Genomic DNA, 22,202 nt, shown 5'->3' with positions numbered 1-22,202 from the left:
GTCTGTCCACTAGCCACTTTTACCACTGTCTTTCTGCCTCACTGTTTGCGTGCTATATTAGCACATATGCATAACCCCTCCCTCCATGCCACAGCCGAACTGTGGCCACACTTATACCTTTTCTTAAAATAGTTAAATATATAGATATATAGACTTTACTTCACTTTATTTCTGCATTGTTGCACTGTTAGACTTACTCATTTGCACTATCACCATGACCACTATCACCATTGCACTCATTCACACAGAGCACCTTACCTTACCTTACTATGCACAGAGAATCACAGGCTCAGTCCCTGCCTCAGTCATTGCAAGCGCCTCTGATTGATTAATCACAACTATGTGGATACTGTTTTTAGAATTGATTTAGATTAAGTGTTAGTTAGTATAACTATTGTATTTTAGTATATTTAGCATATTCTTTATCTTCTACTGTCCTTATTGCTTAGTTGTGTTTTTATATTATATACTTTAATTACTCTTTCTGCTGTTAAAGAATGTGTTTGTGTTGTCTGTATGCTGCTGAGACCTTGAATTTCCCCTGGGGATCAATGAAGTATCTATCTATCTATCTATCTATCTATCTCAAACTCTACACACTCACAGTAATTTACTCTATTGTATGATGTAGTGGGAGTGGACATGGTCCAGTTAGGGAAAAAATGGAAAAGGTCTAAGTCCTTCCTAGCCATAGTGAAGACTGGAACAACTGGAAGTAGTGTTTTATTTTTTTTTCTTAAAATATTTCCAGGTGATGATCATTTGTATGGTTTGGATATTAGTTTCACAATTAAAGTTAGAATGATCAGAAGTGTCATTAAAGTTTTTTTTTAAAATGGCATGTACCAGAAACCTGACACCCAACTGTAGAGACCAACAGGGGCATTAGTCTCTGTGCTCTGAAAGAAAAGACAGATATCAAATACTGGAATGAAAACAGAAGGATTTTGCTTGATATGGTTTTCTTGCATTTCTGGCTGATGCATAATCAGCAGTATGATTTCAATATTATTGTGAAACTGCATTATATGAAGAGTTGTTCCTCACTTTATAATGTTAGCAAAGGTTTGGAGAAGCAGTTGAGTCTTCTGAAAAATAATGTTCCCAACCTACCAACTCCCATTGGCCTTTATTTTAAGCATCCACAACACTTACTTCCAATATCTCTCTCACAGTTTTTGCCAAGACAACATATTTTTCGACAAAGTTCAGTAGATTGCTTGTGCAGTTTTCTCTTCTTACAACTCCTGTCTGTAATAGTGTGGCATACCAGGCTGCCTGTCAGTCCAGGCCCTGAATTCTATTTTGAGGTAAGTGTATGCCATCACCTGTTCAAATGTGTCTGGAAGTTGTGACATACAAACACCCCACCACAGAGCCTGCATAATGCCTTTGGGTGTGTAGTCCACTCTGCCTCTACAGCAACGGATGACTAGCAGTGAACATTTTCTTTGGTTCTTTTTCTTTGAACTCCTCACAGTTGTACTGAATCATAGGACTAGAAAGGAACAACTATGGCTGAGGCAGTACACTTTGATGATCAGCGTGACATGCCAGATGATGAATTTGGGGATATTATTAAAACTCGCACAGGTATGTCTTCACTTGAATTATACTAACTTCATGCTTCTGATCTTGCTTGTTCTTGATCCATTGCGTCTTGATGATAAATTATTTTAATTGTCTGGAATATACTTGAGCCATCTATTACTGGTTACCATGGGCAGGATATAACAGCTGTTGTGTCATATTTCAGTAGCCTAAGTTTGACTTGCACTAACATCCTACTCTGAAGAGGAAATGGTATGATTTGTGGTTAAGCACATGTGATTCTGGTTGTTTCTAAAATAGCTTGCTAGACAATGTGCAAGGCGAGGTTGAACCTGGAATCCGATATAGTCTAGGATAGGGGAGGCTATTTTATTTTCTCTGTGCCACATTCTGTCTCAAATTATTTATTCTGAACTCAACTCAACATGCCTTGTTTGGTCGGTCGCAACTTCTGAAGACATTTTATTCCTGTCACACACAATTTCTGTATTGCACTTTGAAATAGACTGTCAATCCACTTATGGTAACAAACATCTGTTGAGGGAAGTGTATAAATAAATAGGAATACTTTGGGTTCTTTTGCTTAGGCCTAACTGTCATCATGGCAACTTGTGAATGTTTTCTTTTTCCAATATTCCTAATTCTTGGCATTATAATTTTACATGAGCATTTTAAAATTGTTAATACTAATTCAATTACTATGCAAAATAAGTTTGCCAATTTAATACCACGCCCATGATCTTACACGCAATCAAAGGTGGGTCAGCAGACAAGGAAGTTCTCAGTAATTGAATTCCTTTCAAGTTACACCACTTCAGTGAACTTAAAAACATTGCTAAACCTCCTATCGTGTTAAAAGGTGATACTAATTACTCAACTGGATTTATGCTTGATTGTACCCTGTGTCATGAGCAATTATTGACATCACTGCCTTTTCCCACTGCATGGTTTGTTTGTAGTGTGCCTTGCTCACATTAGGCCTGTTAGTCTTATTTAATCAAATCGTCCCATTTGAGGTTGTTTTCTTTGTAGTTTTTTTTTTTTTTTAAGTATATTTTTTGGGCTTTTTTGCCTTTATTTGGACAGGACAGTAGAGAGTGACAGGAAGCAAGTGGGAGAGAGAGATGGGGTGGGATCGGGAAATGACTGCAGGTCGGATTCGAACCTGGGTCCCCGTGGGCACTCGGACCCGCATATGGTACTGGTGCCTGCTGCATCACAGCGCCCCCTCGCTATGTAATGATGGTTAATAGAATTTTTTTGTTTGTTTTAGTTTTTATTCCTGGTTATTTGTAATTATATTGTTAATAGCCTATGTATGTTGTAAAAGTATGTTGGTGATTTGTTAGCATTAAAACAGTGTTGATACAACGATACAGATAACCGTACAAAAGTATCAACAAAGAAACTTGATAACACAAGTACCAGTATACACTGGAAGGGACATTTGTTAGTTTTATGTGTTTCAAGTTGATTTGAATCATACCTTCGAAGATGTTAATTTAGTGTGTCTTGTCAAGAATGAGTCAATGTCAAAGTTTCATGACCTTCATGTTATGCCGGTTTTTGTAATACCATGTTGTAACCACATGTTGCCAGATACTTAATTGTCCCAAAGAAGGAATGGGATCTCAGACCCATCTTCAGAGATGGGAAGTAAAGAAGTACAAATACTTTGTTACTGTATTCAAGTAGATTTGTTTCAGATACTGTATTTTTACTTAAACTATCTATTTTTGAGGCGACTTTTTAATTTTACTCCTTACATTTTATAACGAATATCGGTAGGCCTACTTTCTACTCCTTACATTTTACAAAACTGGCTCGTTACTTTAGTTTCAAATAATTTCAGTGGAGTTAACGTTATTATTTTTTGCGTCATCAATAGCGGATGGGAATATACGTTGCACTTGACGCACCACTACAAGATGACTCAACAGATTTGGGCGGCATTCATTCGCGGCAAATCATTGCTGCTTGATGGCAGTAACGTTAACGTTAGCACGTAGTAGTATGTCTCAATTAAATTTAGTCGAAAATGCCCTCCTCTTCTCCTCGCCGTTGGTGCTTCCCTAACTTCTAGCTGCTTAGCAATAAGTAGATGCAGCATTGGGTCTTGAACAGGGATGTAGTGGAGGCTAAACGTAAGTACTGTAAACGCGGTTTACCCACCTAATTATGACCGCCGCGCAGCGAAGCGGCGGTCATATAGGTTTAGTCAGATTTTTTTTTTTTTTTCTTTTTCTTTTCTTTTTTTTTTTTTTTTTCTTTTTCGCATGCCCAAATTTCCGTCAATGATTCCCGGGACACTGAAAGACCGGGGTACACGAAACTTGGTGGACATGTAACCCCACATGGATAGCATGGAACCATCGTTTTTCGTTTTGATCTGTAGCCCCCCCGCTGAATTGGACCCCCCGAAAGGAGGGTAGGGCAGACACAGTTTTCTGTGAATATCTCGAAAACCGTAGGGTTTAGGAGGACCATTTTTTTTTTGTATGTTGATCTCAAGGGGCCATGTCAACCCATTCCATAACCACTCATTTCATCTATAGCGCCACCTAGTTAAACACAAAAAAGTAAAAATGAGGTGGTGTAATTGAAGGTATCTGTGACCTAACATAGTCAAAACTGCACGAAATTGGAAGTGTAGGATCATTATGACACCCTCTGTATGCACGCCAAGTTTTGTGGAATTCCGTTCATGGGGGGCCACACAATAAATTAATTTATGTTACTATACACCAACTGGCCTGTAGGTGGCCGGAGACAGTTTTCTGTGAATATCTCGAGAACCGTAGGGCCTAGGAGGTCCACCTTTTTTTTGTATGTTGGTCTTAAGGGGGCATGTCAACCCATCCCATTACCACTTATTTCATGTATAGCGCCACCTAGTTAAAAATTAAAAAGCAAAAAATTAGGTGTTTTCATCTCAATATCTCTGGCTGACAAGGTCAAAACTGCACGAAATTAAAAGTGTAGGATCATTATGACACCCTCTGAATGCATGCCAAGTTTTGTGTACTTTCGTTCATGGGGGGCCTTACAATAAAATAATTTATGTGTACATTTAGTGACGTACACCAACAAGGATTCCCGGGACACTGAAAGACCGGGGTACACAAAACTTGGTGGGCATGCACCCCCACATGGATAGCATGGAACCGTCATTTTTCGTTTTCATCTGCAGCCCCCCCGCTGGACTGGACCCCCCGAAAGGAGGGTAGGGCAGACACAGTTCTCTGTGAATCTTTTATGGTATGTTGGTCTCAAGGGCCCACATCAACCTGGCTCATAATCACTCATTTGTGATTTGCCCCCCCCCCGGTAAAAAATGAAAATCAGTAGGATTAAAAGAAAGCCAAAATAAATATTCATCATCATCATCATGGCTGCATTTTCAGTATTGGCGAGAAGTAGTCGTTTGTCGACTAGATGGCGCATCGTTGCAGTGAGACGTAATTTTGTTAAAAGTTAAAAGTGGGTTGGAAAAAAACAATGGACGCTTCATACAAGGACTGTAATTTACCGCAGCGAACATCTAATAAGGATAGGACGATGTTCACATGAAGTGTAATTCCCATTTCTTCTTGAAGCCGAAATAAATCTGAGGATGTTTATCGGACATGCTTGGTTTTTACTGCAGGTACGTTAATCTTGTAATATCAATAAGGACCTAGGTAATGTTACCGTTAGCGTTGGTTGAGTGATGGAGGCATTTGATTTATTGCATTTGTAGAAAACTATAAATGCGGTTATACCAAGCAAATGTATAGCAGCACTGTTTGTATCTTTCGACTGTCATTTATTGCACGTGCTACAAAATCATTCTGTGCAATGGAAGATTTACCAACGTTTCACCGGTCTGATACAGTTTTGCCTATACATGCGTGAGACTGAGACGCCTGTTTATTTTGTTTTAAGTGCGTGCAGGGTGTGAGAGGGGAATCGATGTGCTTTGATTCCAGCTTGGTAGTTGTAGTCTGTGAAATTAAAAAGCACGTGTGTGTGAAGTATCCAAACAATGACACCTTCATTTCATTATGGCTGCTTTAGCAAAACACCTTAAGCTACTGTGTAGTGGGTCCCATTTAGAAGTGGCTACTTCATTCGCGCTTTCCTTGACTCATGGAGCTGCGTGAATGTTATTACAACTTTTCGCCACGATATGACAGTTTAAGTCCGCTTGATACTGTAAGGCGTAAGCCATTGGTTTCCAAAGGAGATTTTATTTGTGTCGCCAGCATAGCCTATTGACAATTTATGTTGTAAATAGGCCTACCTTATAATCCTACCTGTAGCTTAGGGAAGCTAACAGCTTTCTATTAGGATCTAGTTTGTTAGTTACCGTTTTGTCATAACTCTCTGATGCATTTTTGCATTTAGAATAGCCAGAGCGTGTATATCTCAATCGGAAAATTAAACAATATCGGGTGCCTATGGACTAGGCTGGGTGAACCCAGCCTGATCTGCCCGCTATTTATGTTTTGATTTCTTAAAAGATTGAGCTTGGTCTGATGAAAGCCAGACTAGCCATGGACCTCAGTTACACAATGCAAGGGAACATGAATCAGCCTATATTTGCAAGAACAATAACGGACAAAAGCTCTTCAACTTTGGCCCGTTAAAATGTGTATGAACAGTCTAGCGACGCATTTCATCAAGGCCCATTTGGACATGTCAGTTATTTGCACCACTGGTTAGATGTAAAACAGCATTTCGTTTCAGACTAGGCTACTGTTACTTAATTTGTGCATTAACAATAACGTTTCAGACTACTGTTACTTAATTTGTGCATTGACAATAAAGTATTACATGAACTAAAGATGACTAAAATCTTATGTAGAAGAAGAAACATTCACAAAAAATCCATCCATCCAAAAATGACCTTTGTTTTTGATAGCTGTTGAAAACGGCATGGAACTGACAGAGATGTTTTTGTTTAAAAATACATAAAAAATAAATAAATAAATAAATAACATTATGCTGATACCTTTTGCTTTTCCCAAATACAATGTAGCCTACAGGTGTAAGTGACCTTTCATCAATCCAGTTGCAATGGATGAACTGTGATGAACTGCCCTACTTGTGATTGTTTAGAGATTTTAAAGGTTTTATAACAATTCTACATCTTCTTTGGCTATTCTACAATCTATTCACCTTTTCAGCACCAGTAGGGTACTTTCTGTGCAGCCGCACACACACACTCAGGCATGCCAAACAAGCATACACAAAAGTTTCAAGAGTGGGGGATGGAGTAAAATATGGAGACAAATTGAAGTGTGATTTATTTTCGCGGAACGGATGTACAGGACTGAGCGGCGGTCATATTTTGTACCGCTATGCGGTACATCTAGTTTCAGAAATAGTTTATCCACCTCTCAAAAGATTTTATTCACCAATTACAACTGTTAACATTTAAAAATCACACTCCACAATAACAATATCAACACTCTATGAACCATTTAATGCCACTTGTATTGTTATAAACATTGGACAATAACCTCCACCATCATCAAACATGTTCTGAATGCCTTTTCTAAACCTCTGATACAGCATGGGGCAGTCCACCTTACCACCTGATCAGAGAATTCATAGTTTACCCACCTCTTATTTTACCACTTCATTCCTGGTCTTGAAATATTCACAGGAATCCATAGGAATTAAATATTCATGTTGTTTTATCCAATATTAGTTGTGCAGATGTTATGGTTATGGTTATGGGATTTTGCAGACGCCTTTGTCCAAAGCGACACACAAATACAAAAACAACATAATATTTAAAATATAACAGGGAACAGATTAGAATGTATAATAATGAGTATAATATAATGTATAATAAGGTGAATAGCAATAATAAACAACAATGTCAATTCAATCAATAGTGTGTAATTATTTCATTTTGTGTAGAACATTTTTGTTCCATTTTGCATATTCCATTCCATTCTATATCAGAACCTGACATACAATCCAAATAGTCTACAAGAAACCTCAGAAATGCATACTTTTATTGTCAGTATGCATTTTGGGTAACCAAAAGTCCTATGGGGAGTTTACATAGGGCATTACAAAATGCATGAGCATACCTTGGCAAATAATGGTCTAAAGTACTCATTTTTCATTCTATATTGATCTACTTTTGCACACAGCTTTGCAAGACCTGGTGCTAGGGCTCAGTTGTGTTTCTAAAATCATATCAAGTGACCTAGAGGGCTGAAATGTGGTCAGCATTTGATGGTAGGCCAAAATAACACACTGCCCTCTGAAGTAGGCAGTGCAATGTTGGGAGGGAAAGCCTAGAAATGGCCCAACAGGTTATGGGAAGATTTAAAAAGAGAGACTGGCACTCTTGCACTCTAGTAACATTTGTGTGGTCCAGGTACCGTTGCATAAAAAATGGTTGTCATTCACAAGACTACTTTTACTTTAAGTAGCTTAAGTAGTTTAAGCCTGTACACAAGACTACTTTTACTTTAAGTAGCTTAAGTAGTTTAAGCCTGTACTTTGTTACTTTTACTTGAATAAAGTTAAATCAGTACTACTAGAAAGATGCATTCTTCAAATTTGGAATAACGCCCAGACAGAAACACAAAGGACCTGAGTTTGGCTGCAATATAGGTAGCGGGAAGCTACGTCAATATGTGAATAAACCAATCACATACAACCAGTGTTAAATTCTGATCTATCTATCTATCTTTTATTAAGTAACTTCGGCCTGACTCCTCTTTGTGCGTCTGACCTCGCTCTGGTCACAGTGTGCATGCACTGTCGGCAAAATACGCTGCCAAACTCACACCCGGAAAGTATCTTGGTTTTGCAGTTGAGGGAAAGGTGTGGGAGTTCACAGTCCCCCTGTGAATTATTTTTTAACTGAACATTCTCAAAGCTCTAGCCCCCCTGAAATAGGACAGCAGCTGCATATTACATTTTTTGAATGGTTGGATGCTGATAGCATAATCTCCAACAATTCTAAAACAGCACCTAACGACCACACTTCGTCTTTTCAGCTTACAAGTGAACTGGGAAAAATACGCACTCACGCTTACCCAATAGCTGGCTTTCGCTGGCCTCAACCTAGACTCCAGACAAATGATAGCCAAGCTACCATCCAAAAGACAGGCGGATATAAGGGGCATGCATAGCCCAGTTTCAAGAAATGATGCATAGTCAGTGTACACAATGCCTAAGACTGCTGGGTCTACTCATCAGATGCGTAATTACCACACCTTCTCTCCACAGCTCGGGAGCCATGTATGAGGAATAAACAGCCAGCGGTGTGTGGACGAGAAGCGCCCACATCAACATGCTGAAACTATAGATAGTATTTCACACACTGAAAGACTGTTTGCTTCATTGCAAAATGCGGACGAAAGGCTCACTATGCCAATGATTTTCTGTGTGTCACTGCACACTCAGTAAACTCTGCTGTGCTGTATTGTTGATTTATTCACTGCCAATGCAAAAGTATATGGGCACTCCCCTAGTGGTCTCAGGGATCTATCGTGCGTCCCAGCGCAATTGACTTTGTATACTCGCGCTTTTGTCTTTCCTATTTTGCAGTCAGCGCATATTGGAATTTTCCCTCCATAGGTACGTGCCTGTAAATTAGGGAATTCGATTGCGCCCACCAGGGCGGTTCAGCGAAAAGACGGGGCGTGTTCCGGCGCAAACGTTCACTGTTGATATTTTGCAGTTTCAGAAAACAATTCCGCCACAGACCAGGAACTCCCTGGTCTAAAGTCTGTGGCGCAAATGCAGATGCTATTTTAAGGGCGCATGCATGACCACAGGCCTGCATGAATTAATGCATTGCACACCAATCTACAGACACCCCCGTGCACAGGCGGAAACATTCAAAGCCTTGATAATATTTGTCTATTTCCCGGTTTTGTTCGTGCATTGGTGACCTAAAAAATTAGTAGCCTATATAGTACAACATCTACATGCAATATCTTTACAACAACAACGCCTAATTATGACCTATTAATTTGGACATTTTTTACAGCCCTATAAAGGCTAAAGTTACCTTTAGTTTTGTTCCAAGTTACGTTGTGTATGGCTTTAAACATCGCGTGCGCTTTAACATCAGCCTAAGCATTATTCCAGCTGCGCTACACAATTTTGCCTACCGTGTTGTAGCCCATCTGAAATAACTCCAAGCTCTGTTATGTTCCCTCCATACATTCGTTATTTTCAAAAAATGTTTTATATCCATGATGGCCTTAAAGTCTTGAGTTAGTGAATTAGCTTAAATCAGCTTTTATGTGCTGTTAACCAGCAAATTGTACAAGAAAGCAGCAAGTATGGCTACAATTTCTGTAGTTGCTGCACCCATTTATTGTTATTCTCTCTCCTGCTCAAACAAATGTTGTGCGAGCACTAAGTTGATGATAAAGTGTTTACAAACTCTACTTAACAGAAAATATTGTAAATAGCCAACTGTCATGCAGTTAATGGGATACTGTGCAGAGTTGAAAGTTAGGTCAACTTGGAAACTGTTTCTCACAGGCCGCCTGTGCTGCGCAAGGCACACTTCGCTCCACTCATCTATACAACGTAGTTCCCATTTCGGTAAACCATACATAATTTCAAAGAAAAATATTACCACTCGAGGAAAATCAGTGTGATGTCCATTAAGATGTGAAAAAATAGGCATACATCTAGCGTACACATTTTCACGAATCACGGATGTGTTGATGACATAAATTAGGAAATATTAGATGACTTAAGGAGACGTGATGTTGAATTGCATGCCGATGCCATTTAACCCAAATGCCCCAGCGGCAGCACGGGAGAGAAGAGATTAACTGACAGAAGATATGCATTGTCTATAGAGAGGTAATGTTAGATTACATTGTACATAGCAAAATATCACCATGCATTCATAATCTCGTGATTCAGTGAGAGTGATCCCAAAACATCGGAAAGTATGTCTTTATGACAATTCTGTATTACATTTTGTCAAGAGGAAAAATCAATAGCTGACAGTTCCTAAATGAACAGTAAAATTATAGCGCTGTGAACGCTCCTGGCTGCGCCTGGCAAATACGCCACCATAATAGCAATCAGCCATGGAACAAGCGTGCCTGTTGTTAAAGGGAATAGGCGAGTTCGACTTGCGGCAGATCTGTGCAGATCTGACTTGATGTGATGCATGCTGGGTTGAACACAATGCATACTGGGATGAAAATAAACAGAAATCCCTTCAGGTATCCCTTCGATTTCTGTTTATTTTCGCATATTCCAACATAAGGAAGCAGCATGAGACTCCCATCAAAATGGTCATGAGGGGATTCCTTCCAAATGGCCCTATCACGTCTTTGAACTGACGTCATGAGGGCGTGTTTCAGCTCGTGCAGCTCGTGGAAGGCAACTGCACAGATCTGCCGCAAGTCAAACTCGCCTAATATCCCGCCGGTAAAATAGCATCAGCACCCAAGATCCGCCCACAAAGTGACTTGCGTTTTGCGCAAAGACACTTCCGTTTCAGACAGTTAAAATATAGCCCTCAGTGTCAGATGTGTTTGTGACAGAGGCGAATGTTTGTACTATGTCAAGCCAACGATGCCACTATGCACGTTTTTGCAGCTTTTACGCGCTTTTTCCATGATTAGAGGCGACTCCGTGAAATGCGCAGTAAAAAAAGTCTGTGAAACTGCGCTGCTTAACGCCGCACTGAAACTATTCAAGAGCGGTGTATAATATGCCGTTTTATACGCTCTTTACGCTGTCGTTGTGTGTACAAAGCGGCATCATATAATAAACACTGCAAATGTGTAACAACCTTTACATTTTGGTTGTGTTAACTGAAACGCACAAGGGGTTCTTTTGTAAGTTAGTCTAATCAACTTTGCAGCAACTGTGCTTACCTACATAGGGATAGACCTGTATTTTTTCAGACTACATAAAATGTGAGTGCAAACACATGGTTTTACCTACAAAGGGTTACACATCAATATCAGTGGGCAAATTAAAATAAAAATCACTGCGAAAATGTTTCTTCCTAAGTGGGATTCGAACCTGCCACCCAAAAGTCTATTCACAGACAGGAGCTTTATCCACTACACTACCGAGTCTTATGGAAACCTGAACTCACCTATTTAATTAACCACCTATTCAACGGTTTGGTTCAGGGAAACCTGCACATGAAATGACACTTGTTAAACTCACCTCAGCATGTCTTTTGCAATCATTTAACCGGTCATGGGCAATGCTAAAATCACTGTTACAAATAGTGCAGCGCGCAATATGCGAAAATAAACAGTTTGTTTTATCCTTATGAGATACTTTTGTGTAGTCTGATGTGAAATGGGTCTTATGTTCCTTTTTTGGGGCACTCTGCCTCTGCCATGATGCTCCTGTTCCTAGATACACTGAACTGAATAATTTGGTTCCGGAGAAAAGACCCCACCCACACTGAAAACGGATTGGTTGATTTAGCGAAACAGTCCAATCATGATGCTCTCCGTCTTGCTTTCGTTAATAGACCTCTGAAGTGTGCCTAAGACCTGCCATCTTTTGATTAAGTCCACAGATGCCCCTTTCATGTGCCGAAATGAATTTTGAAAAAGGGTTGACATTCATAGGAGATATTCAGGTCTGAAAATTGCTATTTTTTGGGTAGGCTATTTGCCAAAAGGCATGGGACAAAGTGAACACATGCAGTCCTGGACTGACTACATGCCTTGTAACTCGTAACTTGTATGTTTTAATCTAACCTTGGATGATGGCAAGAATTTAGGGCTGTGCAATTAATCAAATTTCAATTTCAATTTTGGCTCCAAACAATCACAAAAATAGTATAATCGAGATTTTTTTTTATTTGATTTGATTTATTTTGGATTTGACAGACAACATAATCCAAAGGATAACATGTTAAAAGTGTTAACACTTATTTCCAACATGGTCCATTTAACACATGACATAAGACCTATTGCAGGACAAAGACAATAACATTTAATACAAATCATCCAAGGTTCAGGAGCATTTTAAAATCAGAGAATCACTATTCACATAAAATAATCCATCTACTCTAATTTAAAAAGAGCTGTTACTCTATTCCATAAAAAAGCCTTTACCTGATGTCTAGAAAAAACCCTCTGGTATTTAGAAATTTGAGGGGAAAGGGCAGATTATTCCACAAGATCTATAGAAAAAAGCACTTCTGGTTGCATTGTTGACTCTGGGCACTTTACAAGAACGGAAACTGGCCCTAGTATTGTGATTATGCTGTGTATGAACCATTTCTGTACGAGTGTGTAAATATTTGGGAGCAGAGCCATTTATGACATTAAACATATGATTCAATTTTAACTGCTCAACTCTAACATGTACTGGCAGCAGTCCTACCCTTTTAAAGGCATCTCTAGCAATATGAGTCAGGGGGGGTGGTGCATTTAATAGGTAGCGGATAACATCATTTTGAATCACTTGCAGTCTTTTTTTAAGTTTAACTGATAACCCACAGTACCAGGCAGAACATGCATAATCAAAATGACATTGAATCAGTGATACAACCAGTAATTTCTTGATAGAAAAATCTAAATGCCTTGTCCTGTGATACAGGAATTTCAATTTACCGGCACACTTAGATGATCACTAAATGTTTGATTATTTTAATGTTGTCATCAGTTAACTGTGCTTGTGATTGAAGTATGCCGTTCAGTTGTGAACACTTGCAAATTGTGGTAGGGGGCGGAGAAAGGCACTGATTACCCGATGACCTGCAGGTTTGATAAATAGCACCTAAACTGAAGATCCACTGAGTTCGCTTTCTGCGGTTTGTCCATGGCGCTGATAACAATATGTTCGCAAATGTATGTACATCTGGCCCTCAGTGTAGGCGACCTCAACTCAATAAGCTAATAGCCTATAACTGTAATTCATTTACCGTATTTTCTGGACAATAAGTCGCATCAGTCAAAAAATGCGTCATGAAGAGGGAAAAAAGCGTATATATTATATGTCACACTGCTATTAAGTCACATCCAAGACCAAGAACAGACAGACTATGTAACTGGACACATAGCTGCTACTAACGTTCAAAACTACCGTTGACGTTGGGGAGCTCTGCAGTCTCTCGGAGCATCAGGCTGTCTGTCGGGGGTCCACCGAGTTGCTGATCTGCGGGATCGCCAATGACTTCAGACGGTTAGCTTCTATGCTTCCAGTGATCTCTAGACTGCAGCCTACAAGTAGGCCTACTAACGAAGACGCAGCTGTGCGCCATGTCATTGCCATTGGACTGAGTTGGACTAAGTTAACACAGACTTTTCTTTATTTTAATTTCTTATTTATTTATTTTATTACTTGTTCATTTTTGTTTGTTGTCTGTCTTATATGTCTACCGTAAGGTGTATCGGGTATGCTGGCGATTACGCCGCTCCATCAGGCATCTTTTGTCTTGTGCGTCAATTGTTATTTTGTACATTTGTTTGTTTGTCTTGATGTCGCGGGAATGCTGGCGACTACGCCGCTCTATGGCAAGCCGATTGAGCATTTATTCAGATATCTTGATATCAGGCATAATTGTCATGTACATGCAAGCCATTTCTGTCCACTAGTTAACTAGTGAGCCATTTCTGTGTGAACTAGTTAACTAGTGACAGCCAAAATGCTCACTAGTTAACTAGTAAGGCCCAAATTATCTCTAGTTAACTAGTTCATATGTTTCATATCTTACTAGTTAACTAGTAATGCTCAGCATGTTCACTAGTTAACTAGTGGACACTGAAATGTGCACTAGTTAACTAGTTTAAAGACTTCTATATTTTACTAGTCAACTAGTAAAGTACAAAAATGTTTACTAGCTGACTACTGAATGTCAAATTCCCATTTGTTAACTTCTATGTAATTTGGCCAGCCGCTTGGGCATTTATTCTGATATCTTGATATCAGGCCAACATGCAAGCCATTTTTGTCAACAGGTGAACTAGTGAGCCATGTTTGTGCACACTAGTTAACTAGTGACAGCAAAAAAGCCTACTAGTTAACTAGTGAACACATATTAGCTTCACTAGTTTAGTGAGAGCCAGAAATGTCCACTAGTTAACTAGTAAAGGCCAAAATGCATACCAGTCAGCTAGTTGAAGGCTTTTGGGTCTCACTAGTTAACTAGTGACAGCCAAAAATGTGCACATGTTTACTAGTGAAGGCAAAACTCCTCACTAGTTAACTAGTTGGAGTAGGTCAATGTCACTAGTTAACTAGTGAACCATACATGGCTTACTAGCTAGCTAGGTGATGGCAGCAGGCTCACTAGTTAACTAGTTGATGCATCCTTTATCCAAACTAGTTAACTAGTGAGGTCATAAATGTATACTAGTAAACTAGTTGAAGCCTAAATTCACACTAGTCAGCTAGTGGCGCAGAATTAAAATTAGGAGGCGGAGAACTCTGGAAATTGAGGCTTTCTATTGGCTCCCTATGTCCAAATAGAACATGACAACCAATCACAGCGCAGAATTTCACAAAATCCCACCCACAACATTTGCATGTGGCACACAAGTTAACATGCTGGCCAAAGGAACTTTAACTAGTAAACTAGTGGTTTCAATGTGACACTTACATGTAAACTAGTGAAGGCAGAACTGCTCACTAGTTAACTAGTGAAGATACAAATGCCCACTAGTTAACTAGTGAGGTCTAAAAAGTGTCACTAGTTTACTAGTGTGCACAAAAACACCCACTAGTGAACTAGTGATGGCAATTTCCATTCGACTAGTTAACTAGTGAGGTGCAAAAAGTGTCACTAGTTTACTAGTGTGCCCCAAAATGCCCACTAGTTAACTAGTGAAGGCCATTTCAGCCCCACTAGTTAACTAGTGAGATGCCAATGGTCACTTGTTAACATGTAAAGGCCAAAATACCCACTAGTTTACTAGTGAGGGTGTTGTGGGCCTTACTAGTTAACTAGTGGCATGTATATTTTGTTCACTAGTTAACTAGTTGCACCTAAAAAGAGAAACAAGCTGACCGTTTTTGCCCACTAGTTAACTAGTGGAACAATTGAAGTCTCACTAATTTGCATGTGTGGCAGTGAAGCAGCTCACTAGTTAACTAGTGCCTGAAACGGCTATTATGCAAATTCTACTGAAACGTTTTGTTGCTAGGCAACCATATACAAATGCCTCCAGTTTTATTGCGATTTTCAGACTAATAACTGAAAAACTAAAGATTGTAGACATTAACTGAACGAAGATTACAGCAATACACCACAACTTTGTCACTAGACATGTTATCAAAACATATTTTTATGCTCAAACGATCTTAGTTTATAAAAGTTTGCTCTTAGAACAGCCTGGACAAAGTCAGCCATGTTTTCTAGGTTTCTGAGTCCTAAATGGACCAATCAAAATCCTTGTTCCGCCTTCTTCATTTGCATGCAAGTGCGACATTGCACACTAGTTAACTAGTGGCCAATGTTATGTCCCACTAGTTAACTAGTTGCACAAAATGCCAGCCGTTTGTGTATTTATTCAAATTCCACTAGTTTAGTGTGAGGGGCATTTTTCTCCAGCTAGTTCATTATGGACAGTGTTTTGTCCTCACTAGCTAACATGTAAGGCTCAAAATGCCCTCTATAAGCTAGTGAATAGCATTATAATGCAGATATGCTCACTAGTTAACTAGTGAAGGCCAATTTGTCACTAGTTAACTAGTAAGAGTACCTTTTGCATTACTAGTGAACTAGATAGCTCCAAAAACAGCCACTAGTGTGTGTCTTGTACGCACTAGTTAACTAGTGAGCTGCTTCACTGCCACACATGCAAACTAGTGAGACTTAAATTGTTCCACTAGTTAACTAGTGGACAAAAACGGTTCACTAGTGGGTGTTTTACTAGTATACATTTATGACCTCACTAGTTAACTAGTTTGGGCAAATGATGCATCAACTAGTTAACTAGTGAGCCTACTGCCTACCTGCCTGCCTACACCTAGCTAGCTAGTAAGCCATTTATTTAGTAAGACATTGACCTACTGCAACTAGTTAACTAGTGATGTGTTTTGCCTTCACTAGTAAACATGTGCACATTTTTGAGACCCAAAAGCCTTCAACTAGCTGACTGGTATGCATTTTGGCCTTTACTAGTTAACTAGTAGACATTTCTGGCTCTCACTAGTTAACTAGTGAAGCTAAAATGTGTTGACTTGTTAACTAGTGAGCCTTTTGGCTCCCACTAGTTAACTAGTGTGCATATTTTGGCCCTCACTAGTTAACTAGTTCACACAAACATGGCTCACTAGTTAACTAGTTGACAAAAATGGCTTACATGTACATGACAATTATGCCTGATATCAAGATATCAGAATAAATGCTCAATCGGCTTGCCATACCGCTCCGTCCGGCATCTTTTGTCTTTTTGTTATGTGTCTTGTTTTGTGGAGCACTTTGTGTTGCACTCTGTGCATGTTAAATACGCTATAAAAATAAAATTGATTTGACTTGATTTGACATAGAAGCCAAAAAGACTGAGAATTCTACCGGAAATGTTAATGAAGACAAAGGAGTGAATGCTGAGCTGAAGCGAGCCGGGTGTTAACAAAGGCAAAGTACTGATGTGGTACATAAAAATCTAGCTAGAAATGTGGAGAATGCAATGCAATCAAGCATTTTGGGCGATGTCGAGGCACACACCGGCAGCAGAGCAAATGCTCGGCAAGGCTCTCCGAGAGAGCGAGAGAGAAAAAAAGATTCACGTTTAAAAGAACGTGCGAACTTTCAACGACGCTATACTAAGGAAGCTACCCTTATTTTAGAGACTGTTCACATGCCTTTCTTAACCAGTATGGACATTTAATCTAGATGACCAGACATCCCGATTTCAGTTGCGTGTCCCGAGCCTGTCGGGACGCTAAAATGTCCCGGTTTACACCAACCACTATTAAAGTGTGGTCTTATTATAGCCCGATCATTAACTAAACCCATGTAGAAAGACTATAGCCTAAAGCGTCTGGGGTATGATTTCGATGATGTGTGTGCGTGCACACGTGTGTCAGTCAATCGTAACAGTCTGCATAATCTTTGTAGCCAACCTTTCAGTGTATCTCTGTAAACATTGTTGCAATCGTCATATCTGCCTCATTTTAACAGTTAGGACAATACTGAAGAGAAAGTCATCATTCTCAAAATAACCTATGGCTGAGTTTTGTTTTCAAATGTTTTCATGCATGTATGGATAACGGGTGAGGAATGTTTAGGAGACAGACATCCTCAAATTATGGCCACGGTCTTTTATTTACTAAGGCTGCATAAAGCACAGGCCTTTATTTTGGGCAGGCTTGTATTCGAGGCAGGCCTTTATTTCTTACGTGCATTGTATTGTGAGACATGCGTTTTGTTTGGAGCGGCATACCAGTAGGCTATCAAAACCAGAAGATATTTGGTTTGCTTTGGGATTTAATTTACTTTTGGACTGTTTGATTATATTGCTAAATAAATGTTGGGACTGATGGGCACTGAAATCTGGGGGGTATTTGATGGTTCACTATTAAGTTTCATGTAGTTGAAAGAGTATCGGGATTTCCACCCGCTGTTTATTGCGAGACAAGACATCCGCTTTCTTTCATTCATTGAACGTGTGCTGTGCTGTAATGGAAACCTTATTGCGTAGGCCTACGGTAGCCTAAATAGAGTTATTTTTTTTTTTAATTATGTATGATTTGACATAATAATAATGACTTTTTTATTAAATTTGTGAACTGGAATGGCTTGCGGCAACAATTCTGTTTAAATGTAGGCTAGTACTGCTTCAGCCTCTGGCAAGCTCAGAAGGGGGCGGCAATTGCGACTGGTCGCGTGAGAGCGACGTGTTGGAGACCCAGTGTAGGACAACGACTTTTCATTGACAACAGTATTAAACCAACCAACAATATAAAATATTAAGAAGAGCTCTTTTATTTCATTGAGTTAAATCAAAACAATGTAAGCAATTATAACCCCGGCTTGTAGGCTATTTGGGGGCCAGCCTTTATTTGTCAGAATCTGAGGCCCGGCTATAAATAGAATCCCGGCTATAATTTGAGGATTTACGGTATGTGTGCGTGTTTTAGGCAGAGTGCAAGCCCTAATCTCTGACTGAAAGTGCGCAGAACTTGTGCATTTACATAACAATATTTAATACATTTTCCCGGTGGGCCTAAGAACGAAAAAATGTCTGACCTGTCGCCAAGTTCACCGAGCTCCCGATCTCATTCCACATACTTAACAACTTACACATAACCCTGCTGATGCTGGTAGCTGGTTTTAGCTGGTCTTTGCTGGTTTTCCTTCAGCTCTTGCTGGTCTTTGCTGGTGTAGCTGGTTGGGCCACCAGTTGGATATGCTGGCGTGACCATCTGAGGAAGCTGGTCATGCTGGTGTGACCAGCCTGTCGTGTGGGATACAGCTGGTTTAAGATGGTCATGCTGGTGACCAGCCTGTCAAGCTTGACATTGTTGGTGTAAGATGGTCATGCTGGTTTGCTAGAATGACCAACATAAGCTGGCATGGCCAGTTAAACCAGCAGTGTAGACCAGCAACACCAGCTAAAATGACCAGCTTGAGGTGGTACGACAAGAAAAACCAACTGAATTACCATCATAAAATGGGTAATCCAGCTGAAGGTATGTTTTCGCGTGGTCAAACAAGCTGGTTAACAAGCTAGTCAACCAGCAACTTAAGCTGGTCAGGCTGTTTTTTTCAGCAGGGAATGTAACATTACACTGCAACCAACAGTTAAACATGCCAGTGTAACAATTAAGAATGACTGACAAAAGATTAAGAATGACTGACAACATTTACAGAAAAACAAGATTTTAAAGAATATCAGTGCCTATTTTTACTATTTTCAGTCCATCCCTGCTGAAAAAAACAGCCTGACAAGCTTAAGGGTGTTTTAAGCTTAAAGGGTTAAGACTGCCAGTCTTATGACATGTTATTTTCTATATTTTTGATATGTTGCTGAGTGGATCATAAACGGCCCCTGCAATGAAGAAAAGTGATTGATAATGACTGAATGACTATTATTGTGTTACATGCTTCAAAAGTAAAGCACTTTGAGCTACATTCTGTGTATGAAAGGTGCTATACAAATAAAACTTATTATTATTATTATTATTATTATTATTATTATTACTATTATTCTGGTTGACCAGCTTGCAGTGTTGTAGTACTTGAGTCCGAGACTCGAACTCGAGTCCGAGTCATTAGCTAAATTTAGAGACTCGTGACTTGACTTGAACTTGAGCACTGAATGACTCAAACTCGGACTCGTGCATTCGCACTCGCGATGACTCGACTTTTTTTTGTAATATATCATAAGGCTATAATTGTAGTATGTCATTAGGCTATAATTTGCTATATGATTTTAATATCTAAATTATGTGTAGCCTAATGATAATTTTAGTGCAAGGGAATGTTAGGCTACTGCTTGTTCACATGCAAAGCAAACTAAAGTTAACTTTAACACCAAAATGCCTGGAGACATGGCCGCCGCCATGTCAATGTAGTATTGCCAGGCAATATTAGTTCCCATAATTAACATGACATTACCTAAGATTACACTCAACCTAGGCTAAACATCACACACAGCTGCTGGATAGCTGATCATCGTGACATGGTGAACAGTGTTTTTCCTGACTGACGTGAGAAGTGAGGTTCCATTAATTCATTTTCATTTGGGGTGTGCCCTGCCGTGCTTCTGTCTGTTAATTTGCAGCAGGCTATTATCGGATCAAAAGAAAAATAAACTAAAAGTTTTCCCGATCAAGATATAGCATACTTCTTAATTTTGGTGTCTTAATATAGAAGCATAACATTAAATTGCCTAGTAGAGTGTCAATGTAGGCCTAAGTGTCTGCGCAAGTGAAACTGACAAACTGAACCTCTCGTGGGTAGGCCAGAAACAACTATATTTAAAACCATGAATGAAGTTGATTACTGTTACTGTTCAAACGAGCGATTTGATAGCCTAATCCACTGCACGAAAAAAAAGGAAATAGCAACTTGTTCTATTTCTAACAGATGAATATCGTAGCAAATAGTAGCCTATGTCGGTATGGCGATGGCAGCTTAAAAAAACATTTATTTCACTCATCTCGCTGAAATGAACATAGAATGTGGCCTGTTGCGCAAATAAATTAATTAGGCATATGATCTGCATCTCCGTTAACCAAAAGCTAGTTTTCATCTCCATTGTTGGCGTGAAATATGTCTCCATAGTGTCAGTGAAGTGATAACATTATGCAGTTGCAGGTAGCCAGTGTTCACGTCACGGGAGTCAGAAAGAAGCTACCAAGACGGACCCTGCTCTGTTTCTGTCCCTCCCAAACTGCGCTAAAATTGTTTAGTCTATTTAACAGCCAGAATTTAAAAAAAAAAAAATGCCTGGGGGAGGCCCTTTTATGATCCACACTACCTCTTACAAAATAGGCATACTCCAACGTCCATCTAGCTCTTGTGAAGTATGAACTTCTACAACACTGCCTACAGAGTACAATTGTCAGCAGTCAGTTACAGCATAATGTGACTTAATGGCCTGTGTGATTGGGATGTGGATTGCTCATCTATTATGAGTAGGCCTATAGGTTATGGTATGGCTATGGTATGGTATTCTCTCCGATATAATAAATACAACACATTGGGTTTGGCAAGAAATTTGGCAATACTACTTTCACAAGTGATGGCACCCCTGCATGGAGACAGAAGATTGTCCGTTTTGCTTTTAAGGATTTCATCTGCAATGGGAAAAAATGGAACGACATGTAGGCTATGCTTACTTAAGTGCTGGACCTGGACTCGACTTGATCAATAGGGACTCGACTCGGACTCGACGTGGATCAATAGTGACTTGACTCGGACTTGACTCGGATGAGTAGTGGACTCGACTCGTACTTGACTTGGAATTTTTTTTTAATGACTTGAACTTGACTTGGACTTGAACACTGGGGACTCGAACCTGGACTCGGGGCATAGTGACTTGACTACAACACTGCCAGCTTGTTAACCAGCTTGTTTGACCACCGTATGATGGTTGACCTGCTAGACCAACAAATCTTGCGAAAACATACCTTCACCTGGTTTACCCAGCTAATGGCGGCCTTACATTGTACGATTTTGGTCTGTTTTCACAGTCGGCGACTACATTTCCAAAGTCGGACAGAAATCATGGGAGTTGTACTGGAATCGTGGCGCACTCCCGTCAACTAGATCGTTAAGTGTAAGGTGCCAATCTTAGCGGTTTTAAGTCAGTCGGAGTTAGTCCTTTTCTAGTTTTGCCGTTACGACAATATCAAACATGTTTTATATTATCGCAAGTCTTTCTAGTCGTGGCTCATGCAAATAGTGACGTGAACTATAAAAAACAATAGTGACCTCTCTCCACCAAACAGGAAGGGGCAAAGTAGGCGACAGCTGTAGCCTATAATTATTTGTTATTCTTATAATATTTGTCATTTCTTATACATATTTAGTTGGCTCTTCCACGTGACAGAACAACTCTATATCGGTTAAGAATGTCACGCATGAAACAATGCTGCAGAAACACGAAAATACGACTTTTATAATTTTCAGTTCCTGTTTATCTATTGTACGATGGGTTTAAAGGAATCGTGTTGCAGTCTTGTAAATAGTGACCCTGCAAGATCCCTAGTCATTGCAAAATCATAGTCTG

The 22,202-nt window shown here is 39.6% G+C and overlaps 1 protein-coding gene across 6 annotated transcripts in view; it reads left to right on the top strand.

The window, feature by feature from the left end:
• The first annotated feature begins 1,390 nt into the window (after window positions 1-1,390).
• Window positions 1,391-22,202, top strand: part of dmd (dystrophin) — a 481,347-nt gene continuing 460,535 nt past the window's right edge. For all 6 annotated transcript variants that reach the window (XM_042077917.1, XM_042077916.1, XM_042077914.1 and 3 more), the window contains exon 1: window positions 1,391-1,593. In XM_042077917.1, the coding sequence (XP_041933851.1) occupies window positions 1,515-1,593 (79 nt within the window). In that variant the 5' untranslated portion in view covers window positions 1,391-1,514. The remainder of the gene's footprint in view (window positions 1,594-22,202) is intronic.

The sequence above is a fragment of the Alosa sapidissima genome, chromosome 22 (assembly GCF_018492685.1).
Source record: "Alosa sapidissima isolate fAloSap1 chromosome 22, fAloSap1.pri, whole genome shotgun sequence".
In the NCBI taxonomy this organism is placed as follows: Eukaryota; Metazoa; Chordata; class Actinopteri; order Clupeiformes; family Clupeidae; genus Alosa; species Alosa sapidissima.
The sequence above is the reverse complement of the archived record's forward strand: the minus strand, read 5'-3'. Positions and strand labels throughout refer to the sequence as shown.